Consider the following 23,038-nt stretch of genomic DNA (forward strand, 5'->3'; position numbering starts at 1 on the left):
AGCTGATGTACTTATTTTCTCCCCAGGATACTCAAGAAGTTGGGGTTTCTGTGCCATTGAATCTCTCTGCTATCAGAACATTTTTATTACTTGCTTACAACATGTTAATGCCAAAATACAATGTGCAGGTTTATAAACAGGACATCAAAAGAATTAATGGAATTCAGAGTTTTCCACAAAAAACTGTTTCGTCTTTAAAAGCAAGATGTAAATATGAGATGAGGAATCCTAGAGGTACAAGTTATAATTAAATATTACAGAAACCAATTTCCTCTTTATCTTCAGTCCTCTAGATAAGGCAAACAGCTTAAAAGGAAGCCTGCAGGTCTCAGAGTAAAACCACAGTTCAGGACCCAGTGAAATGAAAGAGATTGTCAAAAATGTCCACAAGTACAGTACCGTATAGAAAGAATTCCTGTCTTCATCATCTGAAGTGAAGAAATGTGTGTCCTGGCATGTCATCACAAGCATCATTTCTGTGTATAATTCTATTCCAATAATACAGTATATGGCAGGTATTTTCAAGGATATGGCTGCATGGATATAGATGGGTCTGTCAATAAGCAGAACATTTGTAGGATGGTATACTGTATACTAACCAGTTGTTGGAAATGGAGTATAATATTTAAAATAAGTAACATCCACTTTTTGTGATTTGCAATTATTTTTACAGTGGAAACCATTTTTTTGCTTTTGAAGATATAATCCCAACAATTGGTTTTTTTATTGGGAGGGGGGATGGATGGTACCTTCAAATCATTGTTGATTCTTGGCAACTGTCTGGATTCCCTGCTGTTTTCTTGGCAAAGTTTGTCACAATGGTTTATCCTTGCCTACTTCCTAGAGTTGAGAGAGAAAGAGACTGGAGAATGAAGGTAAATATACATGTCCCAGGATAATGTTGCAGGTTCCAATCTGAGAAGACCAAAGATTTATTCTTCCAAGCTTTTGGGCTCATGCTGGAGCCCATCCTTGGGGAACTTCTCTTTCTTCATAATATGAGTGCTGGGCTATTCTATGCATTGAATTTTTATGATTCCTGATTGTGTGTAGCTTTAAGTTCTTAACTAGGGTGTTGATGGCTGGCTATCAAGTTGTTAGTTGTTGTTTCCAGAAAGAGACTGGTCTGAGGTCACTCAGTTGGCTTTGTGCTTAAGGCAGGGCTAGAACCCACAATTTCCTGGTTTCTAGCCTAATTCCTTAAACACTACATCAAACTGGCAGCACAACACTTAGAAATATGTATTGGTGCAATATAGCAAATCCATTATTTTGATTACTACAGTTCCATATGTGCTATTTTAGTAACATACTTATTTTTGTAAATCCCATCTCACATCTGGAACTAAATACATTGCAGTGGATTAACTTTCACAATGAGAAAGAGCAGGTGGCTCTGAGTTAATTTCCTTCTTATTCCAGACCTCCAGAGACATTTTGGGGGATTTGGGGCAGTGATAACACAGCTGTAGGTGGGAAAACCACCATCTGTAGGAACAGTGGGTTAAGATGTTGCCAACATACACATGGCCACTAGATGGAAACAAAGAAGCAAAAACATAAACACTTGTCCTTTGCTGCCATCTAGTGGCTGCAGGCCAGATCTAACACTATTTAACTTGTTATGTAAAACAAAACAATGTACCTAATATAATAAACCAGTTGTTAGGTTTATTTGCTTTATGATATGACTCTGCTTTATGGTGGTCACTGGTTGCAATAACAATCTTTTTCAAACTACAATTGGGTAATTAAATAACCTCTTTGAATTTATGGTAAATATTTATTGCACAGGAAAAGTAATGTACTCTTCCTTCCTGTAGCACTTGTAATTAGCTCCTCTTCATTCAGGAATGAATAACATTATCCTTATGAACTGGGGGTGTGCAAAATATTTTAAAGTCAAATTGTTTCAAGCTCAATGTTTGAGCATGAAACTACACAGTTATCGTGAGACTGAGATAAAATAAACTCAAATGCTTTGAACATTCCTATTATGAACACCCCATCTGTTTCTCAGAATTTATCTATTTCAGACTGGCATAGATGGCAAAGTTTTTGAAAATATCACATTCTGTTTTGGGAAAAAAAGTAGGAATAGCACATATACACATAAAAATATAGACACAGACTTTATGGGGAATGTAGTATGAAAAGCCCTTTTTCTATTTCATAAAATTTGGCAATTTCTCCCTTAAATGATTTATAAATTGAATCTCATGTTGCTGAAAAACAAGGGTTTTGTCATACTAGTTAGGAGAATTGACTTCCTTTTTCCAAATCTGGCTCCAGATGTGGGTACTGAATTGGATCAAACTATCTTTTGGAGTTTTCCAATAAAGCCATTTTGGGAGGGGGGGGAAGCTACAAATTGATGCCAAAATTAGATGACGTGATCTCTGTTCACCCCTTCTATCTATGTTTAGCTTTGTTGTTCGGAAATGTTTAAAAATGTGATTCTTGCTCATAGCTCTATAAAAACACATATCCACACCTCTCTGATTAATCTCATTGAACATAATGTAGTTTTGCATCAGATTTCACACCTTTCTGAAACCATCTTTTCGTATGTCAAAACTTTCCCCATTAAAATCTACATGATAATGAAGAAAGCTCATTTGAGCAGCTTTTTATCTTATCTATTGACAGCATGGCACAAGCAAGATTATGAATGCAATTAGCACACTTTAATTACTGGCTGGGTAGGTAATGCATTGATAACTGTCCTGCTTGCTGTTTTATGGAAGATCTGCCTCATTGTTCATTTGTTTATAATTATTATGCTTCAAAGAAAAATGAATGTCCCTCTTGAAAATAGTTTTTTATTTGATTCTAGGCAGCAAAATATAGTAGAGCTTCCAATCCTGTCAGCATGCCAGGTATGATCAGAAAGCTTTATTAGGAAAAGGGTTACTTTTAAAAAAAGAAATACTCAATTTTCCTAGGTATTTGACTTTTTATATTGTGTTGTTTTGACAGCGTTTCATTATTCATTAAATATGGCAATTAGAAACCTCCTTCCCAATATTTAATAAATCCATCTATTTCTGATTACTTCTGTGTTTCTGTTTAAAACCAGCTGGATTAAACCTTCAAATAAAGTATTTAGTGAATGAATATGAAGTTTGAATGTTCAAACAACCACTGAGTGCCTTGATTCCACTAACTAAAGGGGGAGCTCAAATATAAATACTTAAGAGATGCAAGAGACTGATACTCTGATAAGAATTGGGGAAGAAATGAGAGGGTGTGTGGGAGTGCAGGAGAGCATTATGAAGCTCTGAGAGATTGAGTAAGAGGTACAGGGTGTGGCAGGTGTGTGAGGATGCATTACAGGTGGTGTATGCATGCAAAGCAGCAGTGTGGATCATGGAGGGTGCATGAGGATATGCAAATGGATGACATGCAAGCACAGACAGGCTGGGGAAGGATGAACAGGTGGGGCAGACTTACCCTAGTGACTTGTGACCTTTCCTGCCGGCTTCTCCATTGATTTTCTGGGAAAGACAGTAGGGAAGTTTGCAAATGGTGATCATGTGATTGCACGGCACTGCAACCATTTGTGTGAACCAATTGCCAAGCACCAGATTGTGATCACATGACCATGTGGGTGCTAGGAGAGCTGGCTTTCCAAGGACCACTTGTAACCACCATAGGTTCAGCACTGTGATAACTTTGAACAGTTGCTAAACAAATGGTGATTGGTTGAAGAATATTTGTATAAATATTTGTATAGGCAACAAAATATCAGAACAGCTTTGTATGAATTTATTTGTGTATTGCTCATATGTAACAGCCTGCTGATGACAGATCTTGCAAGTAAAGGGGACAATCAAATTCAGTTTATTAGCAATCAAGGATAGGCAAATTTGTATCTATCAGTAGATTTAGATTATATTTTTCACGTATCTTTCTCAAACTTGCTAGAGATGATGGAAACTAAAGTTCAAAACTTCTGTAGGACACCAGATTGTTGTTATCTGGCAGCACTGATAGTAGACATTGTAGCTGTTCTCATCCCTCTATTGCTCTATTCAGCAGGAATTACACAAAACCTAGCCATGATATCTAATAGAATTAAATATTTTTTTGAAGATGCTCTTATATCTTGAAATCTAGAATATATATTTTGCCATTAAAGTAGTAAAATTCAATTGTACAAATAGATTAAAAGAGTTTATGAAAACATACATTAAAATGTTATAAGATGGTGTAAAAAGAATAAGCTATCATATAAACAAAACAATAACAAAATAAAAGCAAAGAAAAAGCTTAAAATAGCATCACCACATCATTAAAACACCTAGGAAAATACAAATGTCTGCCTAGTGCCAAAAAGATAAATAAATGTTAACATAGAACATAGAATAATAGAGTTGGAAGGGACCTTGGAGGTCTGCTAATCAAACCCGCTGGTCAAGCAGGAGACCTTATATCAGGGATGTCAAACTCAAGGTGCTTAGATCTGGCCCGCAGGGCTGGCCAGGAAACAGCAAAGGACCGACCCGCGGTGCCTCTGCCAGCAAAAGCGGAATGCCGTTTTCACTGGCAGAGGGCTATCAAAACAAATTAAAAACAAAACAAAAGGAGAAATGTTTCCCCTTTTGCATTTGAGCATGCAAGAAGGGACAGGAAGGGAGAAAGGGAAAGAGGAAAGACAAAGAAAAAGATGGGAAGATGGGAAGAGAGCAAGGAAGGAAAAATAAGGAAAGAGGGGAAGGAAGAAGAAAGGATAATGAAGAGGGAAGGAAAAAGAAGAAAAGGAAGAAAGGAAGGATTATAACAAGAGTGAGTTAAGATCTCAGGGAAGTTCTGCCTTAGCATTTGGCCACCACAGGTGCCTCCGACATGAGTCCTGTGTCACACACCCACCATGGCCATGACCCCTCCCCATGCTCACCCCCCATGCCCCTGGCCCTCTGAAGTCAAACACAACCCTGATGTGGCCCTCAATGAAATCAAGTTTGACACCCCTGTCAAGTTTGACACTCCTATCCATTTCAGACAAATGGCTGTCCAGTCTCTTTTTGAAAGTCTCCAGTGTTGGAGCATTCACAACTTCCAGAGGCAAGCTATTCCATTGGTTGTATGCTGTCTCTGTTAAGAAATTTCTCCTTAGTTCTAGTTTGCTTCTCTCCTTGGTTAGTTTCCAACCATTGTTTCTTATCTTGCTTTTCGGTGCTTTCGAAAATAGTTTGAACCTCTCATCTTCATATGAGCCCCTCAATATTGGTACAGTGCTACCATGTCACCCCAGTCCTTCTTTTCATTAGACTAGATGTACTGAATTCCTGTAACAGTTCTTCATCATTTAGCCTCCAGTCCCCTAATCATTTTTGTCACCATGGGGGTGGTGTTCAAATCAGGGTTATAATTGAAGAGCTTTGTCCCAAATAGTGAGGAAAATGTGAGAAAGAGAGTAATACTGCCTTTATCACTCTTAGTATAAGCTGATTTGGAGAATAGCTTTGGATGGCTTTCAAGATTCTGTTACCTTAGCATTATTCATTCATTTCAGAAGTCAAAGTGACTTTTAACTCCTGAGTTTGCCAGTCTTAAAAGGATTTGAAAACATGGAAAGAGTCATTACTTCAAAACTGTGGTCCCATGCTGTGAAGGGCTGAAGTTTTAAATGGACAGTAATTGGGAACTGTTGAAGAGCCAAAAGAGCTGGTTATGTTTATGCCAGTCAGTTGTAGAGTCAGGATTCTTACTGCAATATTTCAATTGGTGTTTTGGAGCATACTCAGGGTCATATAAAATATATGGCAGCAATTTAAAAATTATCATACAGAGCTTATTTCTGTCTAAGTAGGGCTGCAGCTGGCATGTCAGCCCTAACTGATGAAAGCTGTTTTTGTCACTGATGCTGTGTATGCTATAATTTCAGAAATTGATCCAGAAGCACCTCTAAGCTACAGACGTAATCCTTTAAAGTCTATCTTTTCTGCACTGAGCTTTAGTTTGCTAGTCTTCCTAACCAGGCACGGATTTATTAATTATGCATCCTCATCTTCTCGCCAAATGAGACAACCCATAAGTGCCAAGGGTGAACAAGCATGCGGTGATGTTATATCAGGCCTTAACATTGAAAATCATTTAGAGAAGTGATTAAACAATCATGGATACTTCTACTGCTGGAACTATAGAATAAAATTATAGATAAGTGTGATCAATTTTCTTGACATGAAGTGATGCAACAATCTACTTGGGGTTCTATATGACCTCTAGTTGGATCAGATCCAAAAAAGAACCAAGTTCTTTGGAGAAGCTTAGCTAAAGCTACTCAGAGGCTTGCTTTTTCAACTCCTCATGACCATAAAATAGTGATAATGAGTTTCTACTAGTGATCAGATTTGAGTGAGTTTATTCTCCTGCATTCTAATAATCCTCTACCTTACTTCATTGTCTTCAGACAAGAGTCTCTGTCATGGGAGAAGAAATTCAGAAATTATTGCATCAACCGTCTTGGTCAACTCTGTATTCCACATGCAGCTAAATTTTCTAGAACCCATTGGAATCATTCAGCCTCTGGAAGCAGGTCATCCTAGTGTATCTCTTTTCCTAATTATTCCTACAGAGAAGAATAATTGCTGGAAAACTAATCTCAGCAGGACATGGTTTGATTGTAACAAGTGAAGAAATATCAAATACCTCACTTTCAGCCTATTATCTCCCTGCCTAATAAAGGAAAACTAAATCACAGTGGGTCCTGCCACATTAAAAAATTCTCATCTTGCATTCTGTCCTCTATAATATTCTTTATAGCAATATGACATTTGTCCTCCATAAAAACACAGTGGGCATATAGAAATACAGGGGTTTGAGAATGTATGGATTTTTCAGTCTATCTGTTTCAAACACATTTGCTCAAAACACTGTTTCATTGGGAACACTAATGTCTGATCTAGACATTACAAGCATCATGTAATTTGTTGAAGATCCCCAAACTTCCCTTAAAGCTTTGACATTGCAAACATTTTATATTAAATTAAAAACAAAAGGCAGGTACAAAAATAAACTAATTATCTATCCATCAAGAGTTAGACTGATACCAGTGAACATCAGGACTCTGCATTAACCAGTAACCATAGCTATAAATATGTACACTCAGAGATTTGAAAATACACTGGAAGAGATTCATTCTTGGTATGAACCAGCAGAATTCTTAGAAACTGAGGGGCAAGAACTAAAAAACGAATCAGAGAGTGAGATGGGGTATTTCAGTGATTTTAAATGTCAGCAGGGAATTCAACAGGGGAAAATTTACCTAAGTTAATTTTCTTCTTCAGTCACTGTGGCTGACTTCGCGGTGTCCTTCCCAACCCAAATAAGGCCCGGAAAGAATGTGCTAAGAGTATTCTAAGAATACATTTCAGCTTGGTTGGATAAGATTACCGTCAAGTCTGTATTTCATGTTTTCTGCCATAGACCTCAAAGAACTGTAATCATATTAAAAGAAGCGGCTAGAGCTTTGACAGCTCCTTCCAGTTCCTTTGTGCTGCCTTTGCTTTTACCGGCTTGGCTTTCTAGATTGGAGCTGGGTGCTTAAAACTGAATAAAATAGATCAAGTCCCTGAGTGGTGCCTAGGATGCCAAATAAGCTGAGCTACAGATCTGCTGAGAGCCATGGCTATTTTTATTAGAAGCTGATACTTTAGTGTAGCTGTGAACACTGCCTTGGAAGAGGGTTAGTTTCTAGTGAAGGTGGGGAAGGCAAAGCAGGGCTCTGTAGAGAAACTTGCTCAAAAGAAGAACCCAAAGAAATTTAGAAGTGCAGAGGACGTCCCACCTTTTAATACACCATCTCCTGCAAGAGTCAACATTGGCCCTGTCAGATCCTCTGAGCTGCTAATACAACTTGATCTTTTTTCACAGTGCATTTCTTACCATCAGCATTATGACTGAGATTGCAGCAGAAGGTACTGTAACAATCTTGATGTTCTAATTGTCTGAAAAAAAGATTTTTACTCAGTATTTTTAATAGACTCAGCCACTCAGCATGATCTATATATTTTTTTAGGAAATTGTGGCTTTGCTGAAGGGCATGCTTGAAGGAAAGAAGCTGCTCCTCTTTAGCAGCTGGAATTTGTACTAGTTAATAAAACCTGATCATCAGTCACCTCTAAAAATAGCCTTGGTCATATAAAGCTTGGGAAGGCAGGCTTAGACAGAGAGGCTGCAGAAATAAAAAGGACAAAGAAATAATAATAAAGATAGGATGGTAAATTTTAAAGCTCATCCTGGTCACTATATTGTTGTTTGGCATTTATGCACTTTTTTGAATCCATTTTACATTTGCTGGCAAATCTTTCAGGCACTTTTTAAAGATATTTTATCTTGATTTTATTATTTTTATAAGTAACTCAAGGCAGTGAACATACTTAATACTTCTTGCTCTTCTTGTTGTTTCCACAACAACAATGAGTTGGGCTAAGGGAGAGTAACTAGTTAAAGTCACCCTGCCAGCTTTCATGCCTAAGGCGGGATAATTCATACTTAATTTTATTTATTTTTTATCTGTGTAACAAATTTACAAACCTCCAGTCTCCATCACAGGGGGACTCTGAGCTGTATACAAGTAAACTATGAAAACATAAAAACTGTATATAAAATATAGATAAAAGGCAAAGATACATAAAATTCAGAATCAAAAGGTGGAAAAATGGGCCTTTAGGTACTATTCATCCCCAGTTGTATGCTTCTCTGTGACCCCAAAGCAAGATGGAGAACCAGGTGTTTAGATATTTCCAAAAGGCCAGGAAAGGGGTGGGGGGTTCACTTCTGGGGTTTAATGTTCCAAAAAGTAGAGGTAATGGCAGAGAAGGCTACCTTCCTAGGCACCACCAGTTGGAATTTTTTAACTGACAGGATCTGCAACATACCATCCCTGCCTGACTGAATGGGACAAGCTGACGTAATGGGGTGAAGATGGTTCTGCAGATAATCTGGCCCCATTCCATGTAGGGCTAATTTTAATGGCCTGTTCCATACATTTTACATTCTGCTGCTTTTTGCAGTATTCCACTTCACAAATTATATGAGCTCAAAACTGGCTTTCTACCAAAGGCATGCCCAACAGGAATACTGGTAGAAATCATCTGATTTCAAATGCTGTTTTCCATGTTGTCACTTTATATTTTAGGTTGATGTATTTAGAAACACTATACCTATTAAATTTGTTTGGTTTAATGTGAGCTGCTATTTACTAAACAAATATTTCTATAGCGCATTTGTTTTCAGATCACGCCTTGTAAATGTGCAAATATTTCTTTTCCAAAAAAGAAGAAGTCAGGATTCTGAACTCCCCCACTGTATTTAATTAAGGAAATGAAGTATGGGTTGTTACAGAGGAAGTAAAATGCAGGATTTGAACCTTGAGGAACAAATCACTTAAAGGCATGATGCAAATGTAAAGGCTACACAATATGCCTTATCAAATTAAATCTTTGAAATACATTCAGTGCTTTGTAAGACTAGATGCTACTAATCCTGAAAGTCTTCAGTAATTGTATAGTTTTGGAAGCTGTATATGAGGATTTCCTGAATGAAGGCTAGAGAGAATAAAATTTGAACCTATAAATAAAGAAATGGTTATCTGGAAAATATCAATAGTTCATGAATAATTTTAATATTTCCAGACTATTAATGTATACAAACATTTTATTCAGTACAATGATGAAGGGTTTTTTAAATGTAGGCTTTTAAATATGCTGTTCATTTTTACAATGGAATCTCATAGCAATTTTTTCCATTATGAATCTTTGCATTCTTCTTTCCCAAGCTTATAACCATCCTTTCTGTAACAAAAGCTCTCATTCAACAGACCAACACTGTGTCCCAAATCACTGCAGTTGTTAATGAAATATGAAAGCAAAATAAGTTTAATATAATAGAATTTGCATTGGATATTATTGGAGACTGAATCTGTTGCTTTCTATTTCTGGAATGCTTAATATTCATGTTGAGTGGTATGTTTGTGAAGAACAGGCACCAAGCCAATATAGCTGTCTACTTTTGATCAGAGTTTGGGTAGATATAATGAAGTATTTGAAGAAGAACATGTTGAAGCTGGACAAGACCAGGTTCATACAAAAGACCAAAATTCTTTAAAAGGTAACAATCTACTTGCTGGCTCAAAAGGTTGAAACAAGTGACCAACACAAAACAAAACTTTAACAGGTTAAGGGATAATATTAAATGGATGCTAAATTTTGGGCCAATATTGGCAGTGGGAAAAAATGTGGACTAAAATATTTAATTTACTCTGCTCAACAATTTAAGAGGCTATCTTTATAAAATTAAATATTGATGCCATTTGACACATATGAAACCAAAAAAAAGTATAGAAACATTTTAAGTAAAGTTTGGCAATATGGAAAAGTGGATGGAACCTATTATCATATGTAATGGAATTGTGAAGTGACCAATCCACAGGACATTGGTGAAAATAATGGGAATTTCTTTTTAGATTAAACCAGACCTTTACTTATTAGAGTCAATGGAAGAAGAACTGAGTAAAAAGCATGTGTGTTATTTTTGTACATTGTTACAGCAGCAAGATTATTATATCCCTAGAAATGGAAAAATAAAGAAGCTTCAAACAATGAAGATTATCAGTATTTAAATAGTGAAGACTATTTAAAGTTACAGACTTGTCAGAGATGGACAAAACTTACTTGTCTAATGAGAGAGAATCTACAGAGGGTTTTATTAAAAACTGGGGTTATATTACAAAAGTAGAGAAAAATAGTTTGATGATAAATGATTTTATATATTAAACAAGGGGAGATTATGGAAAATGTAAATAGTGATTAAAACAATATAAGAAATGGTTAATGGATGCCTGAGGAAAGTGAAGGGTAGATGTAGACTATGGATTTTTTTTTTATTTACGTTAGATGGTTAATTTTGTTTTTGTATATATGTTTTATGTCCATTTTATGTGTAGAGTTTTAATAAAATTTATATAGAAAATTATTAAGATTTAAGAATAACTGAATAGCAGATGTAATTAAGAATTCTTTTTCCTGAGAAGAGTTCTGGTGAGCTTTTCTACTACATAATTTATCTGATGTAAACATCTGCATTATTATTGTGCAGATACTTATATCTTGAGTCTTGCAATTATTAAATGTAAAGCTCAGTTGGAATGTTCTAGTAGAGGGGTAAAATATAAAAGATAGGAAATTTAAAAAGAGAGAAAAGTTTCATTTGGATTTTAGCATCCCAGAAGATCATGGTAGCTTATAGCAATAGCAATAGCACTTAGACTTATATACCGCTTCACAGTTCTTTACAGCCTTCTCTAAGCAGTTTACAGAGTAAGCATATTGTCCCCAACAATCTGGGTCCTCATTTACCCACTTCGGAAGGATGGAAGGCTGAGTCAACCTTTGCCACCTTATAGATGGCAAAAAATAATTTTCAAAGAAAAGAGAGATCTTTGACAGATAGTTGGAGCAATTGTACAGGTTCTTTTTTAAAATTTTGTATAATATACAAAATATTTGTATAGTTATATATTTTGATAATATATAATTTTATCAAAATTTTAAAAATAAAGATTGAAAGTGAAAAAGAAATCAAAGTAAAAGCTAAACATGCAAGAAAGAGAAAATAAAAAATATATAAAGAGATTTCAAACCTTCTTTACAACAGTTATAAGCACAATTATCCAATCAAACCATTACCTAAAAGCATTGCATGACAATTATTTTAAAAGCATTAAAAACTATAAAAGTAAACTAATAAAACAGTAAAAGAAAATAATAGATGTAGGGAAGTTAATAATAGTGGTGTCACTTATTATTTCACACATCCCTTTCGACGGGTAAATCCATTTATCATGCTTTATACCAAGACCAATCTTTCTTAAATACTAGTATTAATTTATTAGTAATTGATGCTAGTATTTGGTAACGGTTTCCTTTTTCTTGTAAATAACAATAAACGAATGAAGGCAAATATACGTGTTGCAGGATCCAATCTCAGTTGATCACCGGGAACAGAGGTTCAGGCTTCTGAGCTTTTGGGCTCATATTGGAGCCCATCCACATTCTGATGAGAGAAAAGTTCACTGAGGATGGGCTGTAGTTTGAGTCCAAAAACTTGGACGAATAAACCAGTGACTGACCCAGATTGGATCCTGCAATAACAATAGATTTTTTTTTTTAAAAAAAACATAACTGTATTGAGCAATAAATGAAATTATTTAGTCTACTTTTTCTTATGCTGAAAACAGCTTTATGTGAAAAGTAGCTCTATACCCATGCTTTGCTACTACAAAATTATGTAATCGGGCTTAGTTTTGGGGGAGGAAAATGAGGGGGGGGAATTCTGCCTTTGCCTACCAGCTTCCATTGGTATTCATCTGGCTAGTGTGTCCTGTCAGTGTGTGAGAGAGTTGAGGGCTGTTTGGAAACTGAAGTGGTATTTGCTATGTGAGCAAGAAGGAGACAGCAAGGAGCCTGGGCATGGCTAAGCTCAACTGTTCTGTATTAAAGCCGGTTGCTGCTGTGAAACTGAAACTAAAACTCCTCTCCTCTGCTTGTGTTTTGCATTTGGAACAGATTTCTTTTCAGGTGAGGAGTGGGAGTAGAACGCCTTAGCATCAGAGCGTGTTAATAATAATATACGAAATACTAATGCTCTGATAGTCATTTTGAAAAATCCTTTCTTCATGAGTACCTAGAAACCAAGAGGAACATACGTGCCAAATTTCAAGTTTGTAGGCTTTACGGTTCTGGAGATTTTGTGATGATGCATGAGTGGTATTTCACTTATATATAGAGAGAGATAACCAAATAAACAGATGAATATTTTTTTTACCAAGATTTAAAAAGTACATTTAATTAGCATACATTTATTTAAGATAACTTCCGTAATTATTCATAGCAGTGATTCTTTGAGGTTGCTTTCTATATAAACTCTTATTAAGAATATGTTTCTCTTCAAATTATATTTGGCATATTTGTATTTGTCAGCTTGTGGGTGCATAGTATATTTTCACAGTGAAAGGTGATGAAGTCTTCAATATATAAAATCATAAACAAATGGCGTGATAGAGAGATTTCCATTTCTGTTCTTAACTATTCAGTTAAAGGGAGCTTTTCCAGCATTTGTTTGAATATGAGCAGAACATTCCTAACATTCTGTTTTCTTGATATCCTTGATTCTCTGGAGATTCTGTCGAAAATAACCTTCTGTGCCTCATTTTTCTGCTCAACTCGGGAAGTCAGAGATTGAGGCCATGGTGTTAGCATTTGCAGGATCAGTTTTCAGGAGAGGCAAACCTCCAGGGATGCTTTAAGAGCCAATACAATACAATATAATGGTAAGGCATGGAAAAGTTGAGGAACTCAAACAAAGGGTATTAAAAAGTAAAGGCATACTTTTAAATATGTTTCAAAACAATCAAGGCCTTTTTTGATATCTCCCATGGTAGATTAATAAGACAAGAACCATTACATTTAAAGTGAAATAAGAGCTGTGGTGGCATAGTGATTAGAATGCACTATTGCAGTCTAACTCTGCTGACTACCAGGAGTTTGATCCTGACTGGCTCAAGGTTGACTCAGCCTTCCATCCTTTCGAGGTTGGTAAAATGAGGACTAAGATTGTTGGGAGTACTATGCTGATGCTGTAAACTGCTTAGAGAGGGTTATGAAGCACTAGAGAAGCACTATGAAGTGGTATATAAGTCTAAAGTGCCATTGCTAAATTGGTAATGATTTTCTTCAACCCCAGCTTTTTCCAGGTCAGCTTGTTAACCCCCTTAAAATTTGTTATCAGAAAACTGAATAAACAATAAACAGTTCATTGTTATTTTTATCTACTATTTATAATTTGTTTTTTTTTTTTTACTTTATTAAATTATTGAATCAAACTATCTTGTATTCCAAAACCACCCTAAATAATAACCTATGAAATCCTGATTGTAATTATGGATTCCTTCATATTTTTCTGGATTCCCCCCCCCCCCTCCCCCCAAAAAAAATACATGTATGGTTTCAATGAATACATTTTGGTTATGCAGATTGAAGTTAACCAAGTGTGGTAAGAACGAACAATATTCTGGTTTTTTATATATAATTATCTGTCAAAAACTTAATTTTAACTAATATAAACTAACTAACTACTAACTAATAATTTTAACTGAGGTAAATCTGTATAATTTATTCTGATTTGTTAGTTTTAACTTTTCTTCAGAGGTAACTGGTTGGCTTCTATAAGAAACAAACTGTTAAAATATAACATGACATGAGAAGAGCTATTCTTACTATCTTGTGAATATCCTAAACAAATTTGTGTGGACAATAACCACAGTACCTTCTGGCTTACTGGGAGACTAAAGTTGCTATTGTTTATTCTATAATGTTTGGGGTTCTATCCCCTCCAAAATCTATAATGATTACACTCAAGCTAATCAGATGCAGGTTCCCCTATTATCAAGTATTACAATAAAATGTGCCTTCTAAAACATTCTTGTAGATTGAAAATGTAAAATTTGTTCTGTTGGGACCCATTCTTTGCTCCATTAAACCTATTCAATAGTTAGCCTACAGAAACAATATCAAAAAGAATAGGTCAGTTATTGTTCATCCTTCTGGGTTTTACCATCTCTGCAGAAATGACTATAGAAAGGTATTTGTGAAACTGCCGGTGACACAGTATACCCAATGAGAAAAACAAGTCAAGTCAGTTCTTTCGTTCTCCCAAGTATCTGCAATCTGAACTTTTGCACCTTTATCTTTTGGCATTAATTTAAAATAAAAATGTTTGTGTGGGACCACATAATGCATTCACAATATGCAAAAGAATTTTGACAGGATCAACAATGCTGTCTTATTTTTTAAAAAATCTAACCCTTTTCATATTTGAATAATGCTGAAATGCATAAAAGCAATTAAAAAAAACACCAATAATAGAAATAAAGAAGGGGGGAAAAGCATATGGTTTATAGGAACTACAGTATATTCTTTGTCTTATACATTCACAGTAAACTCAGGATGCTTTTCAGAATTGTAATCTAAAAGTACCATGAAATTACTTCTAAATTTTTAAAAAAACCTTCAGTATCGCTTTATTTTTCTACTTGAAAAAGTTTACAATTAGGTGTATGTGTGATCTGAATAGATATGTTACTTTGAACTTAAGAGGTTTCCTTTTTCTCTCATAGTACTCTCAAGGTATTCTTGTGAGTACTTTCTGGAAATATTATTTGAGTCTTTTATATATTATATATTATATTTTATATACTGGAAAGACCATTGCATCCCAATGGGATTGGTCCATCCCACCTGTGCTGGCAAAGGAGGCATGCTGTGAGCACTGTCAACCTGATTGTTGGATGAGGTCCAAGACCAGGGCCTTCTCTGCTGTTGCACCTGCCCTCTGGAACATTTCCCCTCCCTGGTGTGAGGTCAGCCCCAATTCTCCTGACCTTCTGCAAGAGCCTAAAGACCTGGCTCTGCCAGCTAACTTGGGTCTTTAATGGGGGGATATCACAGTGGAGGTGGTTGTTTAACAACAGATCCCATTTCCCTCCCGATCCTACCCCTGCCCCTTCCCATCTTTAATTGGATTGTAGCATTGGGTTTGTTTTAGCTTATTAATATATATTTATCTTTTACGATTGTAAGCCACCTCAAGTTGCCTTGTGGTAAGATGGGCGGCCAATAAATTTTATAAATAAATAACTCAAAGGTCAGCAAGCTATCTTGCCTTCATTTGTGTTGCTTACTAGAATGCTAGAATCCATCACAGAAAATCAGAAGGAAACACAGGCCTTAGAATTAAGGATATACAGAGTTCTATCTTAGAATTGCTGTGTTTTATTTACTGAAATTTATCTGCAGGTCAATTAGATTAGAGGATGTCAACTTGTATTTAATATCTGTTTTTTCCCATTATCTCTTACATGAGGCAAGTAACCAATAGTTTTCCAGATATTTTGAACTAACTACCAACAATTCTTTTCCATCAGATTACTACTCCTGCCTTCTCTTTATTTAATTCTTTCTATAGACAACAAGCTTAGGGCAGAGGAATAATAAAACTTTGCTAAAGAGACTTGATCAAATGAAGTAGATTTGTGAATTGAAGAAGCGACACCATCTGAGTGCATTAAATCAAATCATATGATAACTGAAACATGTGAAGATTGGTTTTGTCTGAAAAAAAACACCAGCCTCACTTTTTTAAATCTCATTCTATAAAATACAAAACAGAAGCTTTCATATTATGGCTTATGGATAAATATTTTATGAATTAAATTATTAAATCAGTTTTCTCTTAGAACTTGTTAAAGGACAAATTGGGTTGTATCTTTTTGAATTTCAAATTTCCAGTATGAACTGTATCAATTTGATTTAGCCAAGATCTTTTACTTGTTTGGAAACACTCGCTATGACCCTAAGGCACTGGTCAGACCAGGCATTTCTTTCCAGCTTCTAATCTTTTCATCATTTCTTGTCTTCATCATTGTCAGACTTGAAATATTTAGTTCGATAGAAAGAAGCAAATGCACTTTTTTATTGTTGTTATTGACAATGATTGAGAATCAGAAACCATTAAAAATATATGCCTCATTCAGATATCTCCTGGCCAATCTAGTCCCACTTTCTGGCTGCCTCTACTACAACAATGAATGAGGAATGCTAGAAAAAATAATACTAGCTTTATGATTAATTTCAATTATCAATGTGAAAAATCTATGTACGGAGAAAACAACTATATCTTACTTAACACTATCTTTTTATGAAGTATATTTGGATTCAGTTCTTTTTTCTTTTTAAAAACCAAATTTTCCAGGTGCTTTGTTCTTAGTTAAAAGCAATAATAACCTTCACGATAGATTGATGTGGAAATTATTATATCACAAAGGCAGGTTCCAACCTCAGGTAGATATAAGCAGAAGGAGGGGAAGAACTCTGTAGAAAGAGACACTTTATTTCCATATTAATTCATTTTTAAAATATAAAAGACAGAAGCAATAACAGGTCACGTACTGTTTTAAGGAGTATTTTCTGTATTTGTCCCTTAAAACAGGGGTCCCCAACCACTGGTCCGCGGACCGGGACCGGTCCGCGGAACAACTCCTACCGGGCCGCGGCTTGCATCTTTTTTTCATGAAAAAGTGCTTCCGGTGAGCTTTTCCGGTAGAAAGCTCACCGAAGCACGTTTCATCAAAAAGATGGCGGCGCTAGCGCTTCGGTGAGCTTTTCCAGGTAGAAAGCCATTTCTACCCGGAAAGCTCACCGAGGCTGCTGCCGCCATCTTTTGATGAAAATGCTTCGGTGAGGTCACCGGAAGCACTTTTTCATCAAAAAAAGATGGCGGCGCCCAGCTGATGCCGGTACCGGGCCACGGCGTCAAAAAGGTTGGGGATCACTGCCTTAAAAGCAGTCTTGAAATTGATTTCATTGTAGATTTGTCTCATTCAAAACCCTGCTACACATTTTCGTATAGAAAATGGGTTTGTACATAATTTTGCTTGGCATGTATATATTTAATCAATTTTTATCTGATAATAATGTCTTCTAGAAGAGATGAAATATGTATAGTACAGTACTTGAATATGGAGCCATCTAGAAAAATTAAATCACTTATCTAGAAAAAGATATTTGGGTTTTTAAGTGCAAATCTTGCCCAATGCAGAAGGCCAAAGAATACTATACAGTCTCTTCTAGAATACACTTGGCAAAGAGGTAATTAACTATATTCTGAGACTACTATTCCAGTGTCAAACTAGGATGTTTTTTCTTGGTTAGGATATTTCTTTCTGTATCTTAAAATAAGTATTCTGGGTCTCTCAGATTGAGACAACTAAAACAGATTTTGAGTTGTATTGCTTCAGGTATTTGAAGACCGTTATAATATCCCCAGAGCGCTAGATTGGTGAAGTGGTTTAAACCATCAGACTAGAATGTGGGAGACTAAATTCCAATCTCTCTGTAGGCATGAAGCCAGCTGATGATTTGGGGCCATTTACTCTCCCTCAGCCCTAGAAAGGAGGCAATGGCATACCACTTTTGAAAAAATAATGTGTTCTTATCCAGGCAATTGCCGGGAGTCAGCACTGAACTAAAGGCACAAAAAACAAACAAATGTCTCTATTCCTTCTTTTCTTCTGAAAACTAATGACCTCAGAATCTAGGACATGCTACAACAGTCCTTAAGTGTGAAAAATGGTCATAAGTCACTTTTTCAGCGGCATTGTAACTTTGAATGGTCACTAAATAAACTGTTGTAAGTCAAGGACGAGCTGTATTTTTGAGCACTGAGTAATATTCCATTTTCAATATTTAGCAGCAGAATTTTTTGGAGAAATACATCATTTTACCTGCACTATTTTTCTTCAAAATATTTCTAATGCCAGTCATCAGGTTTTTGAACTAAAATCATGTCAGAGAACTGCAAAGTCAGATAAATAGATATACCTCAATCTACATATTAGTCCAGGTGTTGCAGGGCAGGTGAGCTTGAATTAGAATTTGTAAAAGAATTCTTTAATTAGTTCATCCTTATGCAAAGATTTGTCAAACCCTCCAAATTGGGGCGGAGGAATATGAATCAGGACAACTTCAGACATATCTGTTTTCCCTTTGATTTTCTGATATGTAAATCAGGTGATACTCAGAACAATTTTGAAATCTGTGGGCAGGATCTTCTTTTGTAATATAATGCCTTTTCAGTTAGCTGTTAACTCTGTTAACTGTTATATAATAATAGTCATCATGATAGAAGCAGCTGAAATAGAATGTGTTTAAGCAGCATCACCTGTTGCAATCACACAACTGTTCCACTTTTGATGGAACACATAATGCTACTGATTTGAAATTTGGTATTTTATAGTAGAGCTTTGTAACTGTTACTTGGCACACTTTGTCTCCTGAAGAAATTTGACGGAACCAAAATTATGCTTTGGAAAATGGAAAAAGTGATGCCTTTTAACATGTAAAAATGTTTTTAAAAGCCTACAGATTGCATCTATGTATATGAATACACTAAGCTGAATGATTGATGCATCATTCATCAATAACACCCATTTCATGTAGTTGGCAAAAACTATGCCAATTTTGTTCAGCTTACATGACATTTCAAGGTTCCAATCAAATCACTTGATCAGCAGAAGAATGTTTGAAAAGAATGCAAATGAAAAACAGACAAAAAAGAAATGAAATTGTGTACAATGCAAAATGGGTAAAATTGTCCTGCTGACAAGGAAGCCAATTAGAATTATGTCTGTCGACTTTGAAAAGCATTTAGAATTTTCTCTAGCAAAGCTGGGAGGTTGTGTTACTGTCATGAATGATTGTAAAGACACATCTGAACAGCTCTAATTCTGACAATTGGTGGAACTGTTCTGAAATTTCAGTCACCACATTTAAATCTGCAAATATCTCATTCTGTGGCTAAAATCTGCAGCAAAATAACTTAAACAAGCATTGATTGTCATATTGATAGGGGAAGTTATTGTGCTCATTTGGGAATCGTGGCAGAAGTACACTTTTCTTTCCTTAGATATTGTTCATCACTTCTGATTATATGTCATTGTGTAAACCTAAAATAATGTACAGTTAGTTTTTTATGCATAAATTGTAATCTAATTTTACCACATTGCTAAATGATATGATTTACACTGAAATGACAAACTAGTTACACTGTACTGAAAATCAAATTATTTCTATTATGATTTAGTAGACTTGTTTAATCCTTGATATCTTATCTGAGGTAAAAATAAACATTAGGAATAAGGTACAAATTTATGTTGGGAACAAATAATTTGTATAGAAACTCTTAATAAAATTACCTGTGAGACATCAGGTAGAGTTTATTCCTGTTCTCATATGGCAAGTTTACTTTATATATGTTGTCCAATAAAGTTTAGGTCATTGAGGCAAGCCACTCAAAATGAGGACAATGCCAGTTTGCCAATTTTGGAATCATTGCCTTCAGCTATATAAACTCATAGCCAAAACTGATTGTCTGAATGATTGAATCATCTCTGTTGTTTAAGTGCCATCCTGAGGTTGTGTGATGGCCCGGGAGTGGCACAAAGGCAACACAGCCAGAATAATAAGTAGGAGTCTCTTTATTAGCTCCAATTTTGCCCCCAAAGTCCCGGTTACCTTCCAGTCTGGAGAAAAACTCTCCCAGGAACCTGCAACAGATATTCCAGTCCAAAACGTTATAAACAGAAAACTTTAAACTATGAATTTAGCAACACAAGATAAGGTAATAAATCTGGCAGGGCAAGATAAGGAGTTCCAGAAGTGAAGTAACACAGCAGTAAATCAAACTAGTTGGGAGGATCCCAGGAACTTACATAACAGCAGCCAACATGAGATAAACTCAATGTTTGTTTCCGACAAATGCCTCTCCCAAACTGCCTCTCATTTATGCCTTGTGAAGGGAATCAGGGCCCATTCCTCCCTTGTAAGCCATGCAACTCACATTGCTCTCTTCTCCATTCTTCCCTGCATGCCCTAGGATGAAGAGGGGGTGGGTGTTTCTCTTCCTCTCCCTTGTTCTACCTCTTCCCTGTTCTGTCCAGCCTGACTTTGCCCTTCTCCAGTTTCCTGTACAGCCAATGGAGCCTCTCTCTCCCTCCCTGTCAGCTGTTTGTCTTCCTCCTCGGATTCAGACTCTGACAGGGGCATGACAGATTGCTTACTGGGATGTTGTTGTTATTTATAGGAACATATTCCTATGAATAACCAAGAATCTAACTTGTCTCAGAGATGACTTTTGACTATAAATATTCTCCATACTTTTAAAAAAATGTGTCATAATGTAATACATTTAACTGTCAAAATAGAAGCCTGCAACTCGTAGCTAGTCTTGTACTTAGGATATAACTTTCATTTAAGTAAGAGACAAATATCAATAACAAATTAATTTTCACCTTAAACTTAAACTACTTATCATTTCTGGAAGATGTATTTGCTTGATAGTATGCTTATTTATGTGGACATCCAGCTGGCTATTTAAATCCTGGCTAACTAAAGTAGAGTTAAACAGAAAGCAACTTTTACAAATAACAAGAGTAATGAAAGCCAAGGTCCAATTTATATTCACATTTATATTCCCAAACCATAGCAAGATGGAAATTATGGTTTGTAGTACTGAGAAATAGTAACAACAGCTATAAAGCATTTATTAAGTGTACGGTATTATTCCTTAAAGGAAACTCTTGGATTCTTTATTTTTAAAACCTCTTACAATGGAGCTAAATGTTAACTATAAATAAAAAAAAACAATTTCAGATGTAAATTTGAATAAAAACTGTTATACATTTGCCTTTATTAAAATATGAATATAAAGAACAGCGAGAAGTTAAAACATTTAAGGGTTCATTTTACTGTAGAGTACACTTATAATGAAAGAGAGAAATTGGGGCCCATTCTACAGGCACTGCTGTGTGACTTTCAAAAGCTTGCTGTTTCCCTTGGCCCTGTAGATGTTGTCTTTGACTTTTTCCCCCCAATTCTGTGTTTTTTCTTTACTTCTTTTCATATTCTCTTCTCCTTTTCCCTATGCTTCTCCTAAGAATGATGGTTAGTTGCCAACTGCCTTAGGAATTCTCTTCCTTTTGGCTACTTCCCTACCACGTCAAACTCTGCTGCATTGAATATTTTGCTTCCTGTATTCGCTTCTCTTTTTCCTCTTTTTGTCTTGGTGGAAATGCTGTGTAACGGTGAAAATGCAATGTCAAGATACTGTGCACTGATTTAATGTCTTTTGCTTGTTGTTAGGACCTGTGTCCACAACAACTGTCATAGACAACAAGAATGGAACAGTTCCTGTGCCGCATATGAAAATGTCCAAGAGATCAGTATCAGAAGATTTTGCAACAACCTTCAGTTCACCTGCAGCATGGCTCCTTGTAGTTGCTCTTATTGTTACCTGGTCAGCAGTGGCTATTGTCATGTTTGACTTAGTGGATTACAGAACCTTGGCAGGTAATATTCATGTATGCTGTAAAATTAAAGGTATTCATGCATGCAGCAGAATCTGGTGAAAATTGTCATTTGGAAATTCACAAAATTATTGTTCTCCACAAATTAACAGAGTTATTAATCAAACATAAGACGTTAACATGATTTCAAGTTTTACAATATTTGGGAAGTCTAGTTATTCTATAACACCTTATTTTTTTTCATTTAATTATTTATCAAATTTGTATGTTATTGTACCCCCTAGATTGTTCAAGATTTTGTTTAAAATCTTTAGCTGAGTAAAATTCTATCCTCCTTTCAGACCTACCTCAGAAACACAAAGCAACGCAGGGGTTGAACTGGAGCACATATATCTATTATTCTTTTTGTGAAGAACTGAAAGATCTTAAAACTTGTTCAGCATTTTCATTTAGTTTTTAGATACTTGGAAAAGTTCTTCTCTAGAATGTTTTCATTTGCTTGACTTGAACTACAATATAAATCAAGCTTTTTAAAGCAAAAAGTAATAATAATACTAAAACACTTCAACTAAGGCCAAAGAACTTTGAGGAACAAAGAAGAAAATTCCATTTGTTTAAATTCAGTATAAATATACTTTACATTTAATTCAACTAATGTGATTTTTTTTTCTTGTATATGACAATTTTCTCTCCTGTGAAATTAAAAATTACAGTTTGACATGAGCTTTTGGAAGGATTCTGGGATGTAGTAGGCTATAATCTTTTAATGTGGATGATGATTTCTACAGAACCAGCAATGGGCAACGCTATAATATCATTTTTACATTGCCCATTGCTGGTTCTGTAGAAATAAGAAGCTATTATCTAGTCATATCTTAGATCCAATCCATGGGCTTTTCCTCTTGTGCCAAAACATTACATGAACATCCTTCTTTTTCCCTGTCATGTTATCTAAATTTCATCTCAATCTGTGCCTGAGATAGCATAAGGTTGCCCTTAGTTTCTTTGTATTTCTGTCTTCTACTGACAATTTTGCCATGGATAAAATCTAGTATATTCATTGACAGATTGGTTGCTGGCATGATGAGACCTTGGAATTTGCCCAGCCCTTCC

General features: G+C 35.6%; 1 protein-coding gene across 1 annotated transcript in view; it reads left to right on the plus strand.

Annotated features, from left to right (window-relative positions):
* The first annotated feature begins 7,416 nt into the window (after positions 1 to 7,416).
* TRDN (triadin) overlaps positions 7,417 to 23,038 on the plus strand; it is a 254,804-nt gene continuing 239,182 nt past the window's right edge. Inside the window, exons 1-2 of the mRNA XM_087972568.1 lie at positions 7,417 to 7,922; positions 21,762 to 21,968. Of these exons, the coding sequence (XP_087828694.1) occupies positions 7,901 to 7,922; positions 21,762 to 21,968 (229 nt within the window). The 5' untranslated portion in view covers positions 7,417 to 7,900. The remainder of the gene's footprint in view (positions 7,923 to 21,761; positions 21,969 to 23,038) is intronic.

This window comes from Notechis scutatus, chromosome 1 (assembly GCF_049901735.1).
Source record: "Notechis scutatus isolate UNSWTSFEM ecotype Mainland chromosome 1, rNotScu1.2, whole genome shotgun sequence".
Taxonomy (NCBI): domain Eukaryota; kingdom Metazoa; phylum Chordata; class Lepidosauria; order Squamata; family Elapidae; genus Notechis; species Notechis scutatus.